We start from the raw sequence: 17121 nt of genomic DNA, 5'->3' as shown, positions 1-17121 counted from the left end.
TTAATGATACAGTCACGCATGCAGAGAGCGATGCATAGGCAACAACAACTGAGAGATTATTATCAAAGAAAATGAGGCCACCTGTGGTTGGGTGGGGCTGTGGTAATTAGTGAGGCTGCTGTAAATAGTTGCCTGTGGGTTTGGCCATTGTGGAGGATTATCTGATAGTTGTGTTTCGTGACTGCTTTACTGACTTTGACCTTTTGTGTGCTGATTTTTCCCTGCTTTGAAACTAAACCAGAGCAAAGTGTGTTTCACTTTGTGAAAGAAGAAGGACTGTGAATTGCCTCACAGCTGCAAGCTAAGTATCACAGAACTGATAAAGGACTTGTATAAATTACCAGTTTGTTTGGAGATGAGTGCTCTTGGCTATACCAAAAGAGGGCTTAGGTTAAGTGAATTTTCATTATAAAGAACATTGTTTTGACTTTTCAAACGTGTGTGTGTCTGAAATTTGTACCTGTGAATTTTTGGGAGAAGTCTACCAGAGAGCCCGACAGAACACTCCCAAGTTGAGAACCACTGCTCTAAAAGGAAGCAAATGACCAGTTCTGTCGGCAAGGGGTATAAATCTTTCCATTCCCCACCATCCAGTCAGAGCTGAAGAAGCTTCTTATATGAGAAGCAAAATATCTTCAAAGAAAAACCAGAAAGTCCAGTTGCCTCTTGAAAAAAGCACCTTTGCGACAAAAGTTTTTGTAATGTATAATCCAATAACATGCTCATCTCTTGAAGGGAAGAAAAGAAGGAACAGAGGATTCCTGAGAAGAAATCTTTAAATTACGAGCCTGCCCATCACAGTCATAACTTGTGATGGTCATAAAGCAGGTCGATCACGTGCCCTCCCTGATTTTATGAACTTGTTTGCAAATGACACAGTTGTTAAGTGAAGCCATGGTGAACTGGATTGTAAGTACCCCCAAGAAGGGTCTGTCAGAACTTCAACCACTAGGCAAGAGGTCATAACTCAAGAAATATCTTTATTTCCATAAAGAATAACTAGAATTTGGGTCTCCACACTCCTAATCCAGTATTTTCCCTTCCATTGGTGTCTGGGAAATGTTTACTTCTTCCTAGAGGGGTGGGCGTAAAAGAAAATACAGTGGTACCTTTACTTAAGAACTTAATTCATTCCGTGACCAGGTTCTTAAGTAGAAATGTTTGTAAGAAGAAGCAATTTTTCCCATAGGAATCAATATAAAAGCAAATAATGCATGCAAACCCATTAGGAAAGAAATAAAAGCTCGGAATTTGGATGGGAGGAGGAGGAGGAAGAAGAAGAGGACCGTCACTGCCCAGAGCGAAGGGAGCATTTCTTTTCTCTGGGCGCTGGCAGAGGTTTATTCCCTCTCCAAGCGCCCAGAGAAAGGAAAATGCTTTGTTTGCTCTGGACTGCCAAAGCCTCCTTAAGCGCCATCGAAAGGCTCCTCTGGCAGCCCAGAAAAGCCTGAGATGGCCGGGATTAAAGGGGGAATGGCAGGAAACTGGCTGGGCCTTCGTGCCACTCTCAAATTTCCTGGGAAATTTTTCCAGGTTCGGGTTTTTAAGTAGAAAATGGTTCTTAAGTAGAGGCAAAAATATCTTGAACACCCGGTTCTTATCTAGAAAAGTTCTTAAGTAGAGGCGTTTTTAAGTAGAGATACCACTGTAATTGAGAAGCACTGGGCTAGAAGATTTCCAAGATTTATTTATTATTTATTTTATTTATTCAATTTTTATGCCGCCCTTCTCCTTAGACTCAGGGCGGCGTACAACATGTTAGCAATAGCACTTTTTAACAAAGCCAGCATATTGCCCCCACAATCTGGGTCCTCACTTTACCCACCTCGAAAGGATGGAAGGCTGAGTCAACCTTGAGCCGGTGATGAGATTTGAACTGCTGACCTTCAGATTTACAGTCAGCTTCGGTGGCCTGCAGTACAGCACTCTACCTGCTGCGCCCACCCCGGCTCTCTTATCCTGATACTAACCTGGTCTTCCCACTCTATGAATCTTGGACCTTCTTAAGTTGCCCCACGCTGAGCAGAAGACAGAAATGACAGTGTCTATCTGTTCCCCCTCTTGGTAAAGAAAAGCTAAAAGAACCCTGACACATCCACACAGCTCAAACAGGACAGCAAATCCCGAAGGCACCAACATCAGCACTTGGGTCAGGATTTGTTGCTCAAGATAGAACCAAGAAGTCGTCATCCCAAACAATGAACGCAGTCACCCCCTTCTGTCGTGTGTCTTCCCCCCCCCCCCGCCGCCCCCGGATTCCAGGGGAGGAGAAAGGAGGGAAGATGCTTTACTCAGTCCCCCCTCTCTCCCCCCTCGCCGGGGTTTATTTTTCTCCGAAACAGTTAACAGCGGCTGAGCCTCTGCCCACACACATGATCTCATTTGTCCTGCCTGCCAATCCCAGCCATTGGCTGCTACAGCAAAAGAATCAGTAGGAACCAACGCTGGTGCAGAAAGCCAGGAGCCCTTCACCAGCCAGAGAGAGAGAGAAAGAGAGAGAAAGGGAAAGAGAGAGACAACGCAACTGGAGAAGAAACAAAGGACTTTCTTGAGGGTTCTCCACTCCCAGAAAGAAGCTGCGTTGCAAGAGTTGTGCTTCTTCCTCCTCCCAGGGAGTTGGGGTAAAGAATCTTCCACCGGGCACCTGTCACAATGATGAACTGTAAGTCCAACTCGCTGACTTGCCTCCAAGGAGGGAAATCGGGGCTGCCCGTCGCGGCCACCACAGACTCCACGGCTACCTTGAATAAGCTAGCCCTGGCCACGGGGGGCACGGAGAAGTCGTGGTACCGCTGCATCTTCCCGTTTGGCATCGTTGCCTTGGTGATCGGCATTGCCGCCACCTGCATCACCTTCACCATCAATGGGCCCCAGATGGACATTGCCAAGGTGGTCTCGGTGGCCACCTTGATCTTCGGCGTGGGCCTCCTGGTAGCCGCCTTGGTCTGCTGGCGGGCCAAACGAGAGCGTCAGCGGAAGAAGCAGCAGGAAGAGCCCCTTCCCTTAGAACCGGGAGGTCTCTGAAGCCCACCTCGAGCCAGCCCATCCAGGAACCAACCTTTGCTGTAGAGAACCCTGTCTTTTTCATGTCACCCATGGCAGACGTTGGGGAAGAAGCTATGGAGACACCCGTCCCGTGTCGTGGAGATGGAGAAGCATAGAAGCCAAACAGACAGCCAGGGGTCCCCTGATGCTCCTTTAAACACAGCCTGATGATGAGCGGTATTATGGACCAGTTCAGGCCAAGAAGAATGGAGAATCAGTCCGTCCAGACGGGAGGCCAGGATGGGTGCCCAGCTGACCACATTTCGGCCTTTCTCCCCCCTGCCCTTTTCTGGGGAGATGATTCAATCTCAGCCAATGGGGCTATGGATAAAATAAACCCCCAAGGACTAACTTCAGGAACAGAGTAACAAAAATCTTTCCTGGAGGATACTGACCGATGCTTTCCAGGGCAGCTATGCCCACCTCTGTCTAACTGTGAAAAAAAACCAAATATCCTTTTTGGGGAAGAAGGAAAAAAAGAAGGAAAAAGCTGAAGCTTCAGTCCCAGGATGTGGAGCTGAAAGTGGTGAGAAGTTCCAAGTGGCTTCTAAGCGTGAATCGATTTTTTCCCCCTCCTGTCTTTGGTGACCTGGCTGTGGATGAGGAAGGAGACCAGGATTCCATCTGGGCTTGCAACAGCCACCCTCCTTTCCCCACGTGGCGAACCAGGCGGAAAGTTACTGCGCAGCTTTTAAAGGAACCGACAACAAGGATTCACCTCCAGGGCCGAGAGGTGGTTTCAGCAAGTTAGTCGGAGAAGCTGATTTGTTCTCGGATGGGAAAGAAAGAGACGAGGGCGGTGTGCCAAGATGATGCCCACTTCGGTTTGCGGGATCTCGCGAAAGACCATCGCAAACCGTCACTGCTACTTGCAAAGCGGTACAGCTTCTTAAGGCTGTGAGGATTTGAGGGAGGGGTGGGGGGGAAAGGGAGGGGGGTTTGATTTATTACGGAGTGACAGTTTGGTGTCTCAAAACGATGCAACCCTGTGCGCCTCTTTGGAAGCCCTGCGTATGCAGGGAGTTGGAGATAGCAAAGGGCAAGTAGAAACCCTCTTTCCTTCCTAACTGGGCCTTGATTTGGATAAATTTGGGCTGTGTCGGGCTGCACCAGAGAGGAGAGCACCGGTGCTTGTAACCCACCGAAAGGCTTCGTGCGGGGGAAGTGTCCAAAGCTGGCTCGGTTAGCCATTTCTTGGACAAGAGTTGCAAAAATAGCTTGAGTATTTGTCCTCCTCAATTGGGAGTTTGGAGGGTGGGGGAAAAAAAGCAGATTTGTTCGACGTTCGCTCAGTGGGGGGCTATAAAGAGTGGAAAAAAATGAGATGCAGAAATGTATATTACAAAGAGATGCGTAAGGGAATAAAACATTGCCCGCTTCATCCTTTCAAAGTCATTTTTTGGGGGGAGAAGGTGTTTTGAATCCGGGCAAGAGATTCTGGTAGGCTGTTTTGGATGCCTTTTCCATCGTCCCATTAAATCCAGAGCATGCTCCAGAAATAAGTGTGTGTGTGTATATGCGTGTGTACACCCAGAACATATTCCAGAAATAATCGTGTGTGTGAAACCTGCCGTCCGAAAGCTGGACAACAGGTCGTCCAAAAATTATCCTTTGCCTTAAGAAGAAAGGCTCTTCTGCATTCATTGCTTTTTTTTCCATTGCATTGCATGAAAAGGAAAGTCCAGTCTACAGGTGTTTCCTTGACTTACAACTGATCACTTAGTGGGCGTTCAAAGTTACGACGGCCCAGGGGAGGGTGGTGGGGAGCGAAAGTAAGCTAGGATTGTTTTTTTCAGACTGACCAACACTGCCTCATCCCCGTGGTCGTGGGATCAAAATTCAGACATGCGCCAACCGACTCAAACTTACGACGGTTGCCTCGTCCTGGTGGTCATGTGATCTGCTTTTGCAACCGTCTGGCAAACAAAGTCCATGGGGAATCCAGATTCATTTAACGACCGGGTTACTAATTGAACAACTGTGGCAATTCACTTCAGAAACCTGTTGGCCAGCTTGGTGGTAAAATGGCCAAGCTGGTAAAATAGCACAAAATTCACATAAATGTTTCACTTAGCCACCAACATGTTGGGCTCAGTTGTGGTTGTAAGTTGAGGATTCCCTGTAATTGAGGAAGGTGATCCTGGTCCTCTCCTCAAAACCAAAAGTAGGTCCACGGGCCAGACAATGTTGCAATTGGGTTTTGACCCAAAGGTGCTTCCCCCCCCCTCCAAGTTTACAATCCGACCGATCAAGCGTTTACAGTGGGGGTGTCCCTCTGACCTTCCTGCCAATCAGCTTAAAGCTCTGTTGGGAGAATTGGCACTAGACTTATGGTTGGGGCTCACCACAACATGAGGAACTGTATTAAGGGGTTGTGGCGTTAGAAAGGTTGAGAACCACTGTTTTAGAGGGTCCTTGAAGGTTTATGGTCGGAGTCTTTGGAGAGGGGCGGCATACAAATCTAATAAATAATAATAATAATAATAATAATAATAATAATAACAACAACAACTACTACTATTATTATTATTATTATTATTATTATTATTATTATTATTATTATTATTATTATTATTATCTGTGTCCTCAGGTCACCAGAGTGGTGCAAATACTTCCTGTAGTCTGCAGTTTCTCCTCTGGACATCCATCCCTAGTGCCACACAGTTCAAAGGGTGACCATCCACAAATTGCATTGCTAAAAGTCTGCAGAAATTCTCAGTCATTCCAAATCCTAGTTGTCCCAAAGGCCCTTATTTTCAGGAGGCAATTGGACTTTCTTCTTCTTTTCTTCTGAAGACATTTCCCTTGTCATCCCAAGAAGCTTCTTCAGTTCTGAGTGGATAGTAGAGGAATGGAAGGCTTGATACTCCTTGCAGACAGCTGGTCATTTGCATCCTTGCAGAGAGCCGTTGAGGCCACCTGGAGGTTTATCTGTGCCCTGAGTATTGCAAATGGTTCTTGTAGTCGTTTGGCGGGACCCAGGAGAAGAGCCTTCTCTGTGGCGGCCCCGACCCTCTGGAACCAGCTCCCCCCAGATATCAGAGTTGCCCCCACCCTCCTTGCCTTTTGCAAGCTCCTTAAAACCCACCTCTGTCGTCAGGCATGGGGGAATTGAAATTTTCCCTTCTCCCCTAGGCTTATAGAATTTATACATGGTATGCTTGCATGTATGATTGGTTCTTTAAATTGGGGTTTTTTAGATTGTTTTTAATATTAGATTTGTTCACATTGTCTTTTTTATAGTTGTTAGCCACCCCGAGTCTTCGGAGAGGGGCGGCATACAAATCTAATAGATAGATAGATAGATAGATAGATAGATAGATAGATAGATAGATAGATAGATAGATAGATAGATAGATAAATATAAATAGTCTGCAATTTTTCCAGAAATCCATTCCTACTTGCAAACCGTTTGAAGGGCGCTCATCCCAAATTCCATAGCTAAAAGTCTCCAGCTATTCTTAGCCATCTAGGTCATGGTTCTTCCACAGGTGTTTTTTCAGGAGGTCATATTTTTAGGACAACCATAGCGTTAGCATTTAGACTTATATACCGCTTTGTAGTGCTTTTACAGCCCTCTCTAAGCAGTTTACAGAATCTGCCTCTTGCCCTCCAACAATCTGGGTCCTCGTTTTACCCACCTCAGAAGGCTGGAAGGCTGAGTCTACCTTGAGCCGGTGGTGAGATTCGAACTGCTGAACTACAGCTAGCAGTTAGCAGAAGGAGCTTGCAGTGCTGCACTCTTAACCATGGTGCCACCCCAGCTTTACCGGTCAACCATGACTTGGGTGACTGAGAATAGCTACAGACAATTGGGTTTTGACTTGACTTTATTGATTCAAAGACCTATCTGGGTGACAGTTATACAAGGGGTGAAATTCAATCATCTCGCCCCGGCTCGAGAGAGGCAGTAGGGACAATTTTGAATTGGTTCCAGAGTCAGTAAAAATTGCCCCTGGTTGGCACTGCCCATGCCCGCTCGCTGGTCACCTCTTCTGGCTAGCTCAACTACAAGGATGATGGGTCATGTAGTTCAATAACCAACGGGAAAGCACCAGGTTGGAGAAAGCAAGTACAGTGGTACCTCTACTTAAGAACGCCTCTACTTATGAACTTTTCTAGATGAGAACTGGTTGTTCAAGATTTTTTTGCCTCTTCTCAAGAACCATTTTCCACTTACAAATCCGAGCCTCCGAAACTGTAACCGGAAAAGGCAGGGAGGAGCCTCTGTGGGGCCTCTCTAGGAATCTCCCAGGAGGAAACAGGGCCGGAAAAGGCAGGGAGAAGCCTCTGTGGGGCCTCTCTAGGAATCTCCCGGGAGGAAACAGGGCCGGAAAAGGCAGGGAGAAGCCCCCATGGGGCCTCTCTAGGAATCTCCCGGGAGGAAACAGGGCCGGAAAAGGCAGGGAGAAGCCTCCGTGGGGCCTCTCTAGGAATCTCCCGGGAGGAAACAGGGCCGGAAAAGGCAGGGAGGAGCCTCTGTGGGGCCTCTCTAGGAATCTCCCAGGAGGAAACAGGGCCGGAAAAGGCAGGGAGAAGCCTCTGTGGGGCCTCTCTAGGAATCTCCCGGGAGGAAACAGGGCCGGAAAAGGCAGGGAGAAGCCCCCATGGGGCCTCTCTAGGAATCTCCCGGGAGGAAACAGGGCCGGAAAAGGCAGGGAGAAGCCTCCGTGGGGCCTCTCTAGGAATCTCCCGGGAGGAAACAGCGCCGGAAAAGGCAGGGAGACGCCTCTGTGGGGCCTCTCTAGGAATCTCCTGGGAGGAAAAAGGGCTGGAAAAGGTGGGGAGACGCTTCCGTTAGGCCTCTGTAGGAATCTTCTGGGAGGAAACAGGGCCTCCACCCTCCCTGTGGTTTCCCCAATCGCACACAGTATTTGCTTTTACATTGATTGCTATGGGGAATATTGCTTCTTCTTACAAACTTTTCTACTTAAGAACCTGGTCACGGAATGAATTAAGTTCGTAAGTATTATTATTATTATTATTATTATTATTATTATTATTATTAATTAGATTCGTATGCCGTCCCTCTCTGCAGACTTGGGGCGGCTCACAACAATAGTAAAACAGTGTACAATGAACAAATCTAATATTTAAAAAATATCTAAAAGTATACTGATTGTTATATACAAAACAATAAAAGAGGTAGGCAAATACTTACAGAAGAGCATTAAGACTCAATAAGAGTCTTATTGCTCTTATGTGAGTATTTGTGTGCTTCTTTTATTGTTTTGTGTATAATAATTGGTATGTTTTCTTTTTGTAGATTATTAGGGCAAAGAAATGATGTCGACTTGGCCACGCCTGTTAATTAGCTAGTAACAGTAAGTCATAGCAATATTTTCAGAGTAAAAATTGAATTAACTGGTGGTTGACCCAGGAGGCAAAGCTAGAGGATTAGGTGGCATTAGAATGGTAGTGTAACATATGCCACATTTATAGAAATTAAAAAATATGGTAATGAAACCAAAACAATTATTTGAGAAGTGGCACCGTTAGAATAAAAATAAGAACGTAATATCAAGCTAACAAATATAAGATGAGGGAGGATGAGTGGCACTCAGGGAAGGATATTACAGGGAGGAAGAGGAAGTAGAAGAGGGAGGAAGAGGAGTTGGAAGGAAGTACGAAATAGAGAGATGATGGAGGAAAGGAGAAGAGAGAATGAGTAAAAAAAATAGGAAGAGGGGATGAAGGTTGAGAGAGGGGAGTGTTGAGTCAGACTGAAGAATTGGAGTTGGAAAAGGTGCAAAATAAGATATTGGTTTATGAAATATTGAAAACGTATATGTATCCTACTGGCATATTTTAAGGCGTGTGTGTTTTGTTATAAAAATTGAATTTGTGGAGAAGAATACATTTTTTAAAAAAAATTGGGGGGAAAAGACTTGGCCGTGCAGGCCACGCCCACCCACCCAGTCACATGACCACCGAGCCACGCCCACCAAGCCGGTAGAGGGAAATTTTGAATTTCACCCAGCTCCCGTTCTCCAGTTTGTTGGTTTGGTCCTCAGCTGTTGCTAGCAGAGGTTAGAGCAGTGGTTCTCAACCTTTTTAATGTCCCAACCCTTTAATACAGTTCTGCATATTGTGGTGACCCCCAACCATAAGTCTAGTGCCAATTCTCCCAACAGAGCTTTAAGCTGATTGGCAGGAAGGTCAGAGGGACACCTCCCATTGTAAATGCCTGATTGGTCGGATTGTAAATATATGTTCCTAACACCAGGGGAAATTAGTCTTTTCCCATGGTCTTAGGCGACCCCTTTGAAATGGTCGTTCCACCCCAAAAGGGGTCCCGACCCCCTGGTTGAGAACCACTGGGTTGGAGGCTAACTCAGCTCCTCCTTAGCCTTTGGACCTCAGCCCACCTCTGGATATGCAGCTGGAAAGAAGCACAACTGGATCCCATCCAAGGAGACACAGCTGCCGACAGCAACAGCCCACGCCTGGGGGGGGGGGTTGACGGGCAGGTGGGGGGGGCGAGAACAGAGAACACAGGGCTGGGCACATCTATCACGTTCCTGGCTGCAAACTTCACAGCTTTCAGTGTACAGTAGTAGAAAAATCCCCCGAGGTGGCTCAGCCAGTTCCTGCCCGAGATGCAACAGATGTGTGGAAGTAAAAACTGTCATGGCTCATCCCACAAAGAGGACCAAACCCTGGTAAAAGAGACGGTTCTAGAGCAGAAATAATAGGTGGGCTTCCCGATTATAATCTGCAGGGTTTCATGGAGCAAGAGGAGAAGACAAGAAAGAAGTATATTTTTTGGGTGGGGGGAAGAGGGGAGGGTGGATTACACCAGGGAACAATTTGCAAGATAATTTCTGTTGAGTTTGATTTTTTTGAACTTTTTTATACCTTTGAAAAGTGTTCGGAAACTTCAGATCGTGCAGAATGCGGCCGCGAGAACCATCGTGGGGCTTCCTAGATTCGCCCACGTTTCTGCAACACTCCACGGCCTGCACTGGCTGCCGATCGGTTTCCGGTCACAATTCAAAGTGTTGGTAATGACCTTTAAAGCCCTACATGGCATTGGGCCAGAATACATCCGGAACCGTCTTCTGCTGCATGAATCCCAGCGAACGATAAGGTCCCACAGAGTTGGGCTTCTCCGGGTCCCATCGACCAATGTCGTTTGGCGGGCCCCAGGGGAAGAGCCTTCTCTGTGGCGGCCCCGGCCCTCTGGAATCAACTCCCCCCACAGATTAGAACGGCCCCCACTCTCCTTGTCTTTCGCAAATTACTCAAGACCCACCTTTGTCGCCAGGCATGGGGGAGTTAAGTCATTCTTTCCCCCTAGGCCATTACAAGTTATGCATGGTATGTTTGTGTGTATGTCTGGTTTTTTATAAGGGTTTTTAGTTGTTTTATTAAATTGGATTGTTACATGTTGTTTTACCATTGTTGTTAGCCGCCCCGAGTCTGCGGAGAGGGGCGGCATACAAATCCAATAAATAAATAAATAATAAATAAATAATTAGGCATGCTGGTTTCAAAACTGTAGTTGGTTTTTTTCTACCACGTCAAGTTTTTTCTCTATGCCTTATCAAAATTATGAGGTTGCAACATGAGCGTCAAATTGCATTTTTTACGTATCCATCTTGCTAACTTCCCGGAAAACCTTGGTGCAGCCAGTGGTGAGTAGGCTGAGCGATTCCACCAAGATTTGAAGGTCATGGTGGCACAGGATCAAGGTAGATGGGATGTACACAGGATGGCTGACTATGGTTAGAGCATCAAGCAAGAATGTCCACAGATTAAACACTCCAGCTTATACCTTAATATGTATAATTACCATTCAATAAAAAAACAACTATTTGTATGAACTCAATTTAAATTGCAGTAACTATTATAGCCTTTGTATGAATAAAATTATTCTTTGTAAACAGTATATTTGGTACGTTTTTACATTACTTTCCGTTATATAAAGTTAGTTGAAAACAAGTCACAGATTTAAGGCAACAAAATTGCTGATCCCTGTTGTGGTTAGCTCTGGCCCTGCTCCTGCCCCAAGGACTGTGGATGTGGGGGAGACATCCACATGCTGCAAGCCTGTTTTGCCCCCGGTGGAATCTGATGATGAAGGCTCCTCTGACCAAGAAGACATGAGTGACAGGGAGGAGGAGAGTGTGGCAGACATCTCAGAAGGAGATCAATTATCTAGCTCCTCCTTGGATTCAGAACAAGAGTTAATGATACAGTCACGCATGCAGAGAGCGATGCATAGGCAACAACAACTGAGAGATTATTATCAGCATACAAATCTAATAAATAAATAAATAAATAAATAAATAAATAAATAAGTAAATAATAAAATAAAATAAAATAAATAAAATAAATAAATCAAACTTCTGTGAAATCAAACTGTCCACTTAGGAAGCAACGCTGATTGAATTTCACATGCTGTTGTGCAAACGGAATAGTTGTGCACATGAAATATTCAATGAGAATATTTCATTCATTCAGGTCTAGGATGTGTTACTTGAGTGTTCCCTTTATTATTTTTTTTGAGCGGTATAGTTATTTTTGAAGTCTGCGTTTCCTCTGGGAGTTATTACTCACCCTCTCGTCCCCCTTTTTTTCCCCTTTTAATCCTCCAGCCAATCTTATAAACTCGTGATGCGGGAGGAAGAATGATTGATTTCATGTCCTCCTGGAAGTTTGGTAGCTAAACAAGAACCTGTGTGTCTCCAGGGTTGAGTCATCGCAATAGGCAGCATTTGGTTTCTGCTTGCCATTTCTACGTAGGGAAACTGGGCATTGCTTCGAGTTCTGGCAACTTGAGATATATTCCCCCCCCCTTCTTTCCTGGGGGGGGGCAGAAATTGTGGTCCGGTTTTGCAGGAAGAGGCTTCCCAAGTTGATACAGGGAATGGCTTCAGAAACTGGAGTACCCTGGGGCTCTGTTTCAGGCCCAGGACTCTTCAACATCTTCATCAATGACTTGGACGAGGGGATAGATGGGGAACTCATTGCTACCTGCCCAGGTGCAGTAGCATAATTTGTATTTGTATTGTGTTTATTAGATTTGTATGCCGCCCCTCTCCGAAGACTCGGGGCAGCTAACAACAATATAAAAAGACAATGAAAACAAATCTAATATTAAAAATAATGTAAAAAACCCCAATTTAAAGAACCACTCATACATACAAGCATACCATGTATAAATTCTATAAGCCTAGGGGGAAGGAAAAATTTCAATTCCCCCATGCCTGACGACAGAGGTGGGTTTTAAGGAGCTTGCGAAAGGCAAGGAGGGTGGGGGCAACTCTGATATCTGGGGGGAGCTGGTTCCAGAGGGTCGGGGCCGCCACAGAGAAGGCTCTTCTCCTGGGTCCAGCTTAACCACATTGTTTAATTGACGGGACTCGGAGAAGGCCAACTCTGTGGGATCTAACTGGTCGCTGGGATTAGTGCGTAATTGGACTCCACTAGCACTCATAGAAACATAGAAGATTGACAGCAAAAAAAACCCCTCATTATCCATCAAGTCTGCCTTTATATTATTTCCTGTATTTTATCTTAGGATGGATCTATATTTATCCCAGGCATGTTTCAATTCAGTCACTGTGGATTTATCAACCACGTCTGCTGGAAGTTTGTTCCAAGCATCTACTACTCTTTCAGTAAAACTCACCCTTCCACCTTAGCACCCCACTTCTGGATGTATTTTAAACAAAAAAAAACCCCTCCTTGTATTAAACTCTGGTGTGCCCATTCTTGTTTCTCTCTCCAGCCTCGTTTACAGATTTTTTTCCCCTTTTCATGCTGTAATTCCATGAATCCAACCTCAAACAGGCAGAATGTGGAAGTCTTGCTCTTCTGTTTTTAAACAGTACAGTAATTCACAGTGACTGTGAAAGGGATCTTGGAGTCTTAGTGGATAACCAGCTAAACATGGGCCAGCAATGTGCAGCAGCGGCTTAAAAAGCCAACACAATCCTAAGCTGCATGAACAGGGGGATACACTCCAAGACCAGAGAGGTAATAATACCACTCTATAAGGCCCTGGTCAGACCGCACCTGGAGTATTGCATCCAGTTCTGGTCACCACACTTCAAAAAGGATATAGAGACTCTAGAGAGGGTGCAGAAAAGAGCAACTAAAATGATAAAGGGACTAGAGACCAGGTCATACGAGGAAAGGTTGCTGGAACTGGGCATGGATAGTCTAGTAAAAAGAAGGGCTAGGGGGGGACATGATAGCTGTATACAGGTACTTGAGGGGTTGCCACAGAGAGGAGGGGGACACACTGTTTTCCAGGGCACCAGAGGGCCGGACCAGGAACAACGGTTGGAAACTGACCAAGGAAAGATTCAACCTGAACATAAGAAAGAATTTCCTGACAGTGAGAGCGCTCAACCAGTGGAACGGCCTGCCAGCGGAAATTGTGGACTCCCCAACTTTGGACACTTTCAAGAGGAGATTGGACTGCCATTTGGCTGGGGTGATGTAGGATTTCCTGCTCAGGCAGGGGGTTGAACTTGATGACCTGTAAGGTCCCTTTCAAATCTAATAATAAATGTTGTGATTCAGCCTGAGGCTCCTCAGGGAACGGCTGGATCTCTGCCGGATCCATGCCCAGAGGAGGAGGACAGTGAACAGGAGGGGGAGGACCAGGCAGACGGGGAAGAGGAACGTCAGGAAGAGGAGTAGGGAGAGCAGCCTGAGACCCCCGGGGGGGGGGGGCTCTCCCCAGCTAGTAGCCTGGATTCATTGGATGAAGACACACAGGCTATAATAGACATGAGGCAGCGACGTGCAGCTCAAAGACGGGGCCAATTAGAAAGGTATTTCCATCCCTGAATTGGCAACAGCTGGGTTTGGGTGTGGTCCTCCTCAGCAGGGTTGAAAAGGCAGGCCCGCCCTTACAGTCTTGTGGAGAGTTATCAACTGGGAGTCCTGTGACCTTGCTTCGATTCTTGGCGTCTCTGATCTTGGCTTGTGGCCTAGAAGTCTGGAAGACTTGGGGGAGGCGTGGGTTTTATTATCTCCAGCGTTGTTTTTGCCAGCAAGAATCCTGTTTTATTGCCTGGCCTTCGTGAAACCTCTGTGAAGCTTCATCGTGTTCCTGTCTGTAAGAACAGTTTTTGTTACCTGTGTTTGCTTTGAATTATATAAACTGCCTTTGCTTTTTACCAGTGTGTCTGGCTACTCTTTTTGGTTGGTGTTGGCGTCTGGGGGGACCCAGACAGAACAATAAATAAATAAATAAATAAAAAATAAATCTAAATCCCCTAGAGAAGCCATGTCCACAGGTGAGAACAGGGGAAACTGGGGGGGGGGGGGAATGGCTTTTTAAAATCTTCTGATGAAGTAGAGCAAAAAATAGAACAGGGCTCACTTTTCAACTCTCGCTCTTTTGCCACATCAGGAGTCCTGACGGATTTCCTTTAAGGAAAGTTGCCAAGATATGTCGCTTTCTTCTATTTCTGTGGCCCCCAGTAACCAAATACATCCCCCCCCCCCAAAAAAAACAAAATAAATAAATTCAGTGGCATTTCCTGCCCAGCGGAGATCCGTTTCATGTGCTAAACCTTCTGGATTTTTGAACTCGGGAATCGAGAGGCAGAGTTGAAATCGCAGGAGTTATTAGGTGGCGTGATATATTTAAATAAAAAAAATAAACGCAAAATGTTCAACCGGTTATTTTTGTGCTTGTGATTGGAACACAACTTTCCTTCTCTAGTGACAAATGGGACAGACTTCTGGATCTCTTGATTCTGTAATTCTGGGCATCGTCGTTTGTTGTTTTGTCCCCGTGCCAAAACACTAATTAAAAGCCCCCTTAAACCATGACTTTGGTGCTTTGAGGATAAATGAGATTGGCTTTGTGATGCTTACCGAAGCCTATCAATCAACCCCCTTCAAGGAGGAGGAGAGAAGAGAGTGAGGAGAGAGGGCAGGAAGGGAAGTAGGGAAGAGGAGAAAGAGAAAGGAAGGGGAAGTAGGTTTAGAAAGAAAAAATGAAGGGAAGGTAAGAAGAAAGAAGGAAGGGCTATAAGAGATGGGAAGGAAGGATTTATTTTTATTTTTTTTATTCATTTGTCCAATACGCAAATACATAGGAAGAAAATAGACATGTGGTAATATATATAAGGGTAAAAGTGAACTTAGAGGAGAGGATATATGAAAGGAAGAGAATATATATGATAGGTGAAAGAGAGGAAAGACAATTGGATAGGGGACGAAAGGCACACCAGTGCACTTATGTACGCCCCTTACTGGCCTCTTAGGAACCTGGAGAGGTCAATCGTGGAGAGTCTAAGGGAGAAGTGTTGGGGGTTAGGGGTTGACACAATTGAATCCGGTAATGAGTTCCACGCTTCGATAACTCGATTGTTGAAATCACATTTTTTACAGTCAAGTTTGGAGCGGTTCGTATTAAGTTTGAATCTGTTGCGTGCTCTTGTGTTGTTGCGGTTGAAGCTGAAGTAGTCAGTGACCGGTAGGACGTTGCGTCATATGATCTTGTGGGCAATACTCAAATCGTGTTTTAGGCGCCGAAGTTCTAGGCTTTCTAGGCCCAGGATTGTTAGTCTATTTTCGTAGGATATTCTGTTTCGAGTGGAGGAGTGAAGGGCTCTTCTGGTGAAATATCTTTGGACATTTTCAAGGGTGTTGATGTCTGAGATGTGGTATGGGTTCCAGACAGATGAGCAGTAGTCTAGGATGGGTCTGGCAAAAGTTTTGTAGGCTCTTGTGAGTAGTGTGAGATTGCCTGAGTAGAAGCTGCGTAGGATCAGGTTAACAACTCTAGAAGCTTTTTTGGTGATATTGTTGCAGTGGTTAAAAAAAGCAACCTTGAACTAACAAAGCAATAAGAAATACAGAATATATGTATAAAGACTTTGTAAAAGAATGAAATGAGATGATAAATATATGAAAATGTCTATGAGAATAAAAATAAAATAATAAAATTTTAAAAACTTCAGAAGAACAAATCAACCCTCTTCACAGACATATTGGGCTGCAAAGGGAAGTCCACTTGTTCCTGAGACATTTTCTCTCCAGAAAGTGGGAAAAGATTTTGGGGTTAAAAGATTTTTTTTGTCTCAAAAAGAAAGTTAAAGGTTGTCAATTTCATAGCTGCCTCCTCATTGAAACTACTGTATATCCTCTACTCTGCTGTCAAAATCCCAGGTTGAATTGTTAGTGAAACTCTTCATGGTTAAAAAAAAAACCCAATGCAAAGAAATAATTTCACTGGCATTATTAATAGCATAGAAAGCAGTGTAAAATATGGAGGGAGGGAGGAGGGGAAGGAAGGAGGGAGGGAGTGGGGGAGGGAGGAAGGGAGGAAGGAAAGAAAGAAGGAAGGAGGGAAGGAAGGAAACATGTAAACAGAAATAACATTTAATGTCACTTTCTTCTGTTTGAAACTGAGTGACACGGTGTGCAGCTGTCCTGTCCCTGTTGCAGAGGGATTTTACAACATGGATTAAAGAAAGAAAGCAGCTGCTACGCAATATCTATCTGCACAATTCAGTTGTACTTCTCTAGTTTTAGTTGCAAAGCAATCCAGTGCTTGGGACTGTAATGGAACAAAACCACCATCCTATTTTGTGGGTTGGGGATATCCTCCAGGCAACTATGTTTTAGTGCCAATCCAGCCAATGTTTATGTTATAAGGTTAGAATTTCGGAAGAGTCTTCCTAGATCAGATTAAATATAATCTGCGAGAGGGACCTTGGAGTCCTAGTGGACAACTATTTAAATAAGAGTCAACAGTGTGCAGCAGCTGCCAAAAAAGCCAACACAGTTCTAGGCTGTATTAACAGAAGTGTTAATACCCCTTTATAAGGCCTTGGTTGGTGGAATACGGCATTCAGTTTTGGTCATCACGATGCAAAAAGGATGTTGAGACTCTAGAAAAAGTGCATAGAAGAGCGACAAAGATGATGAAGGGACTGGAGGCTAAAACATATGAGGAACAGTTGCAGGAACTGGGCATGGCAAGTTTAATGAAGAGAAGGACCAGGGGAGACAGGATAGCAGTCTTCCAGTATCTCAGGGGTTGCCATAAAGACAAGGGAGTTAACTATTCTCCAAAGCACCTGAGGGTAGAACAAGAAG

General features: G+C 45.2%; 1 protein-coding gene across 1 annotated transcript; it reads left to right on the top strand.

Moving 5' to 3' along the window:
• The first annotated feature begins 2434 nt into the window (after window positions 1–2434).
• On the top strand, window positions 2435–3547 carry LOC139172638 (transmembrane protein 100-like). The gene has a single exon (XM_070761848.1). The coding sequence runs from the start codon at window positions 2653–2655 to the stop codon at window positions 3022–3024; it is 372 nt and encodes a 123-aa protein (XP_070617949.1). The 5' UTR covers window positions 2435–2652; the 3' UTR covers window positions 3025–3547.
• The last annotated feature ends 13574 nt before the right edge of the window (window positions 3548–17121 follow it).

The sequence above is a fragment of the Erythrolamprus reginae genome, chromosome 9, assembly GCF_031021105.1.
Source record: "Erythrolamprus reginae isolate rEryReg1 chromosome 9, rEryReg1.hap1, whole genome shotgun sequence".
Lineage (NCBI taxonomy): Eukaryota > Metazoa > Chordata > Lepidosauria > Squamata > Dipsadidae > Erythrolamprus > Erythrolamprus reginae.
This window is presented reverse-complemented; position numbering and strand designations above follow the sequence as displayed.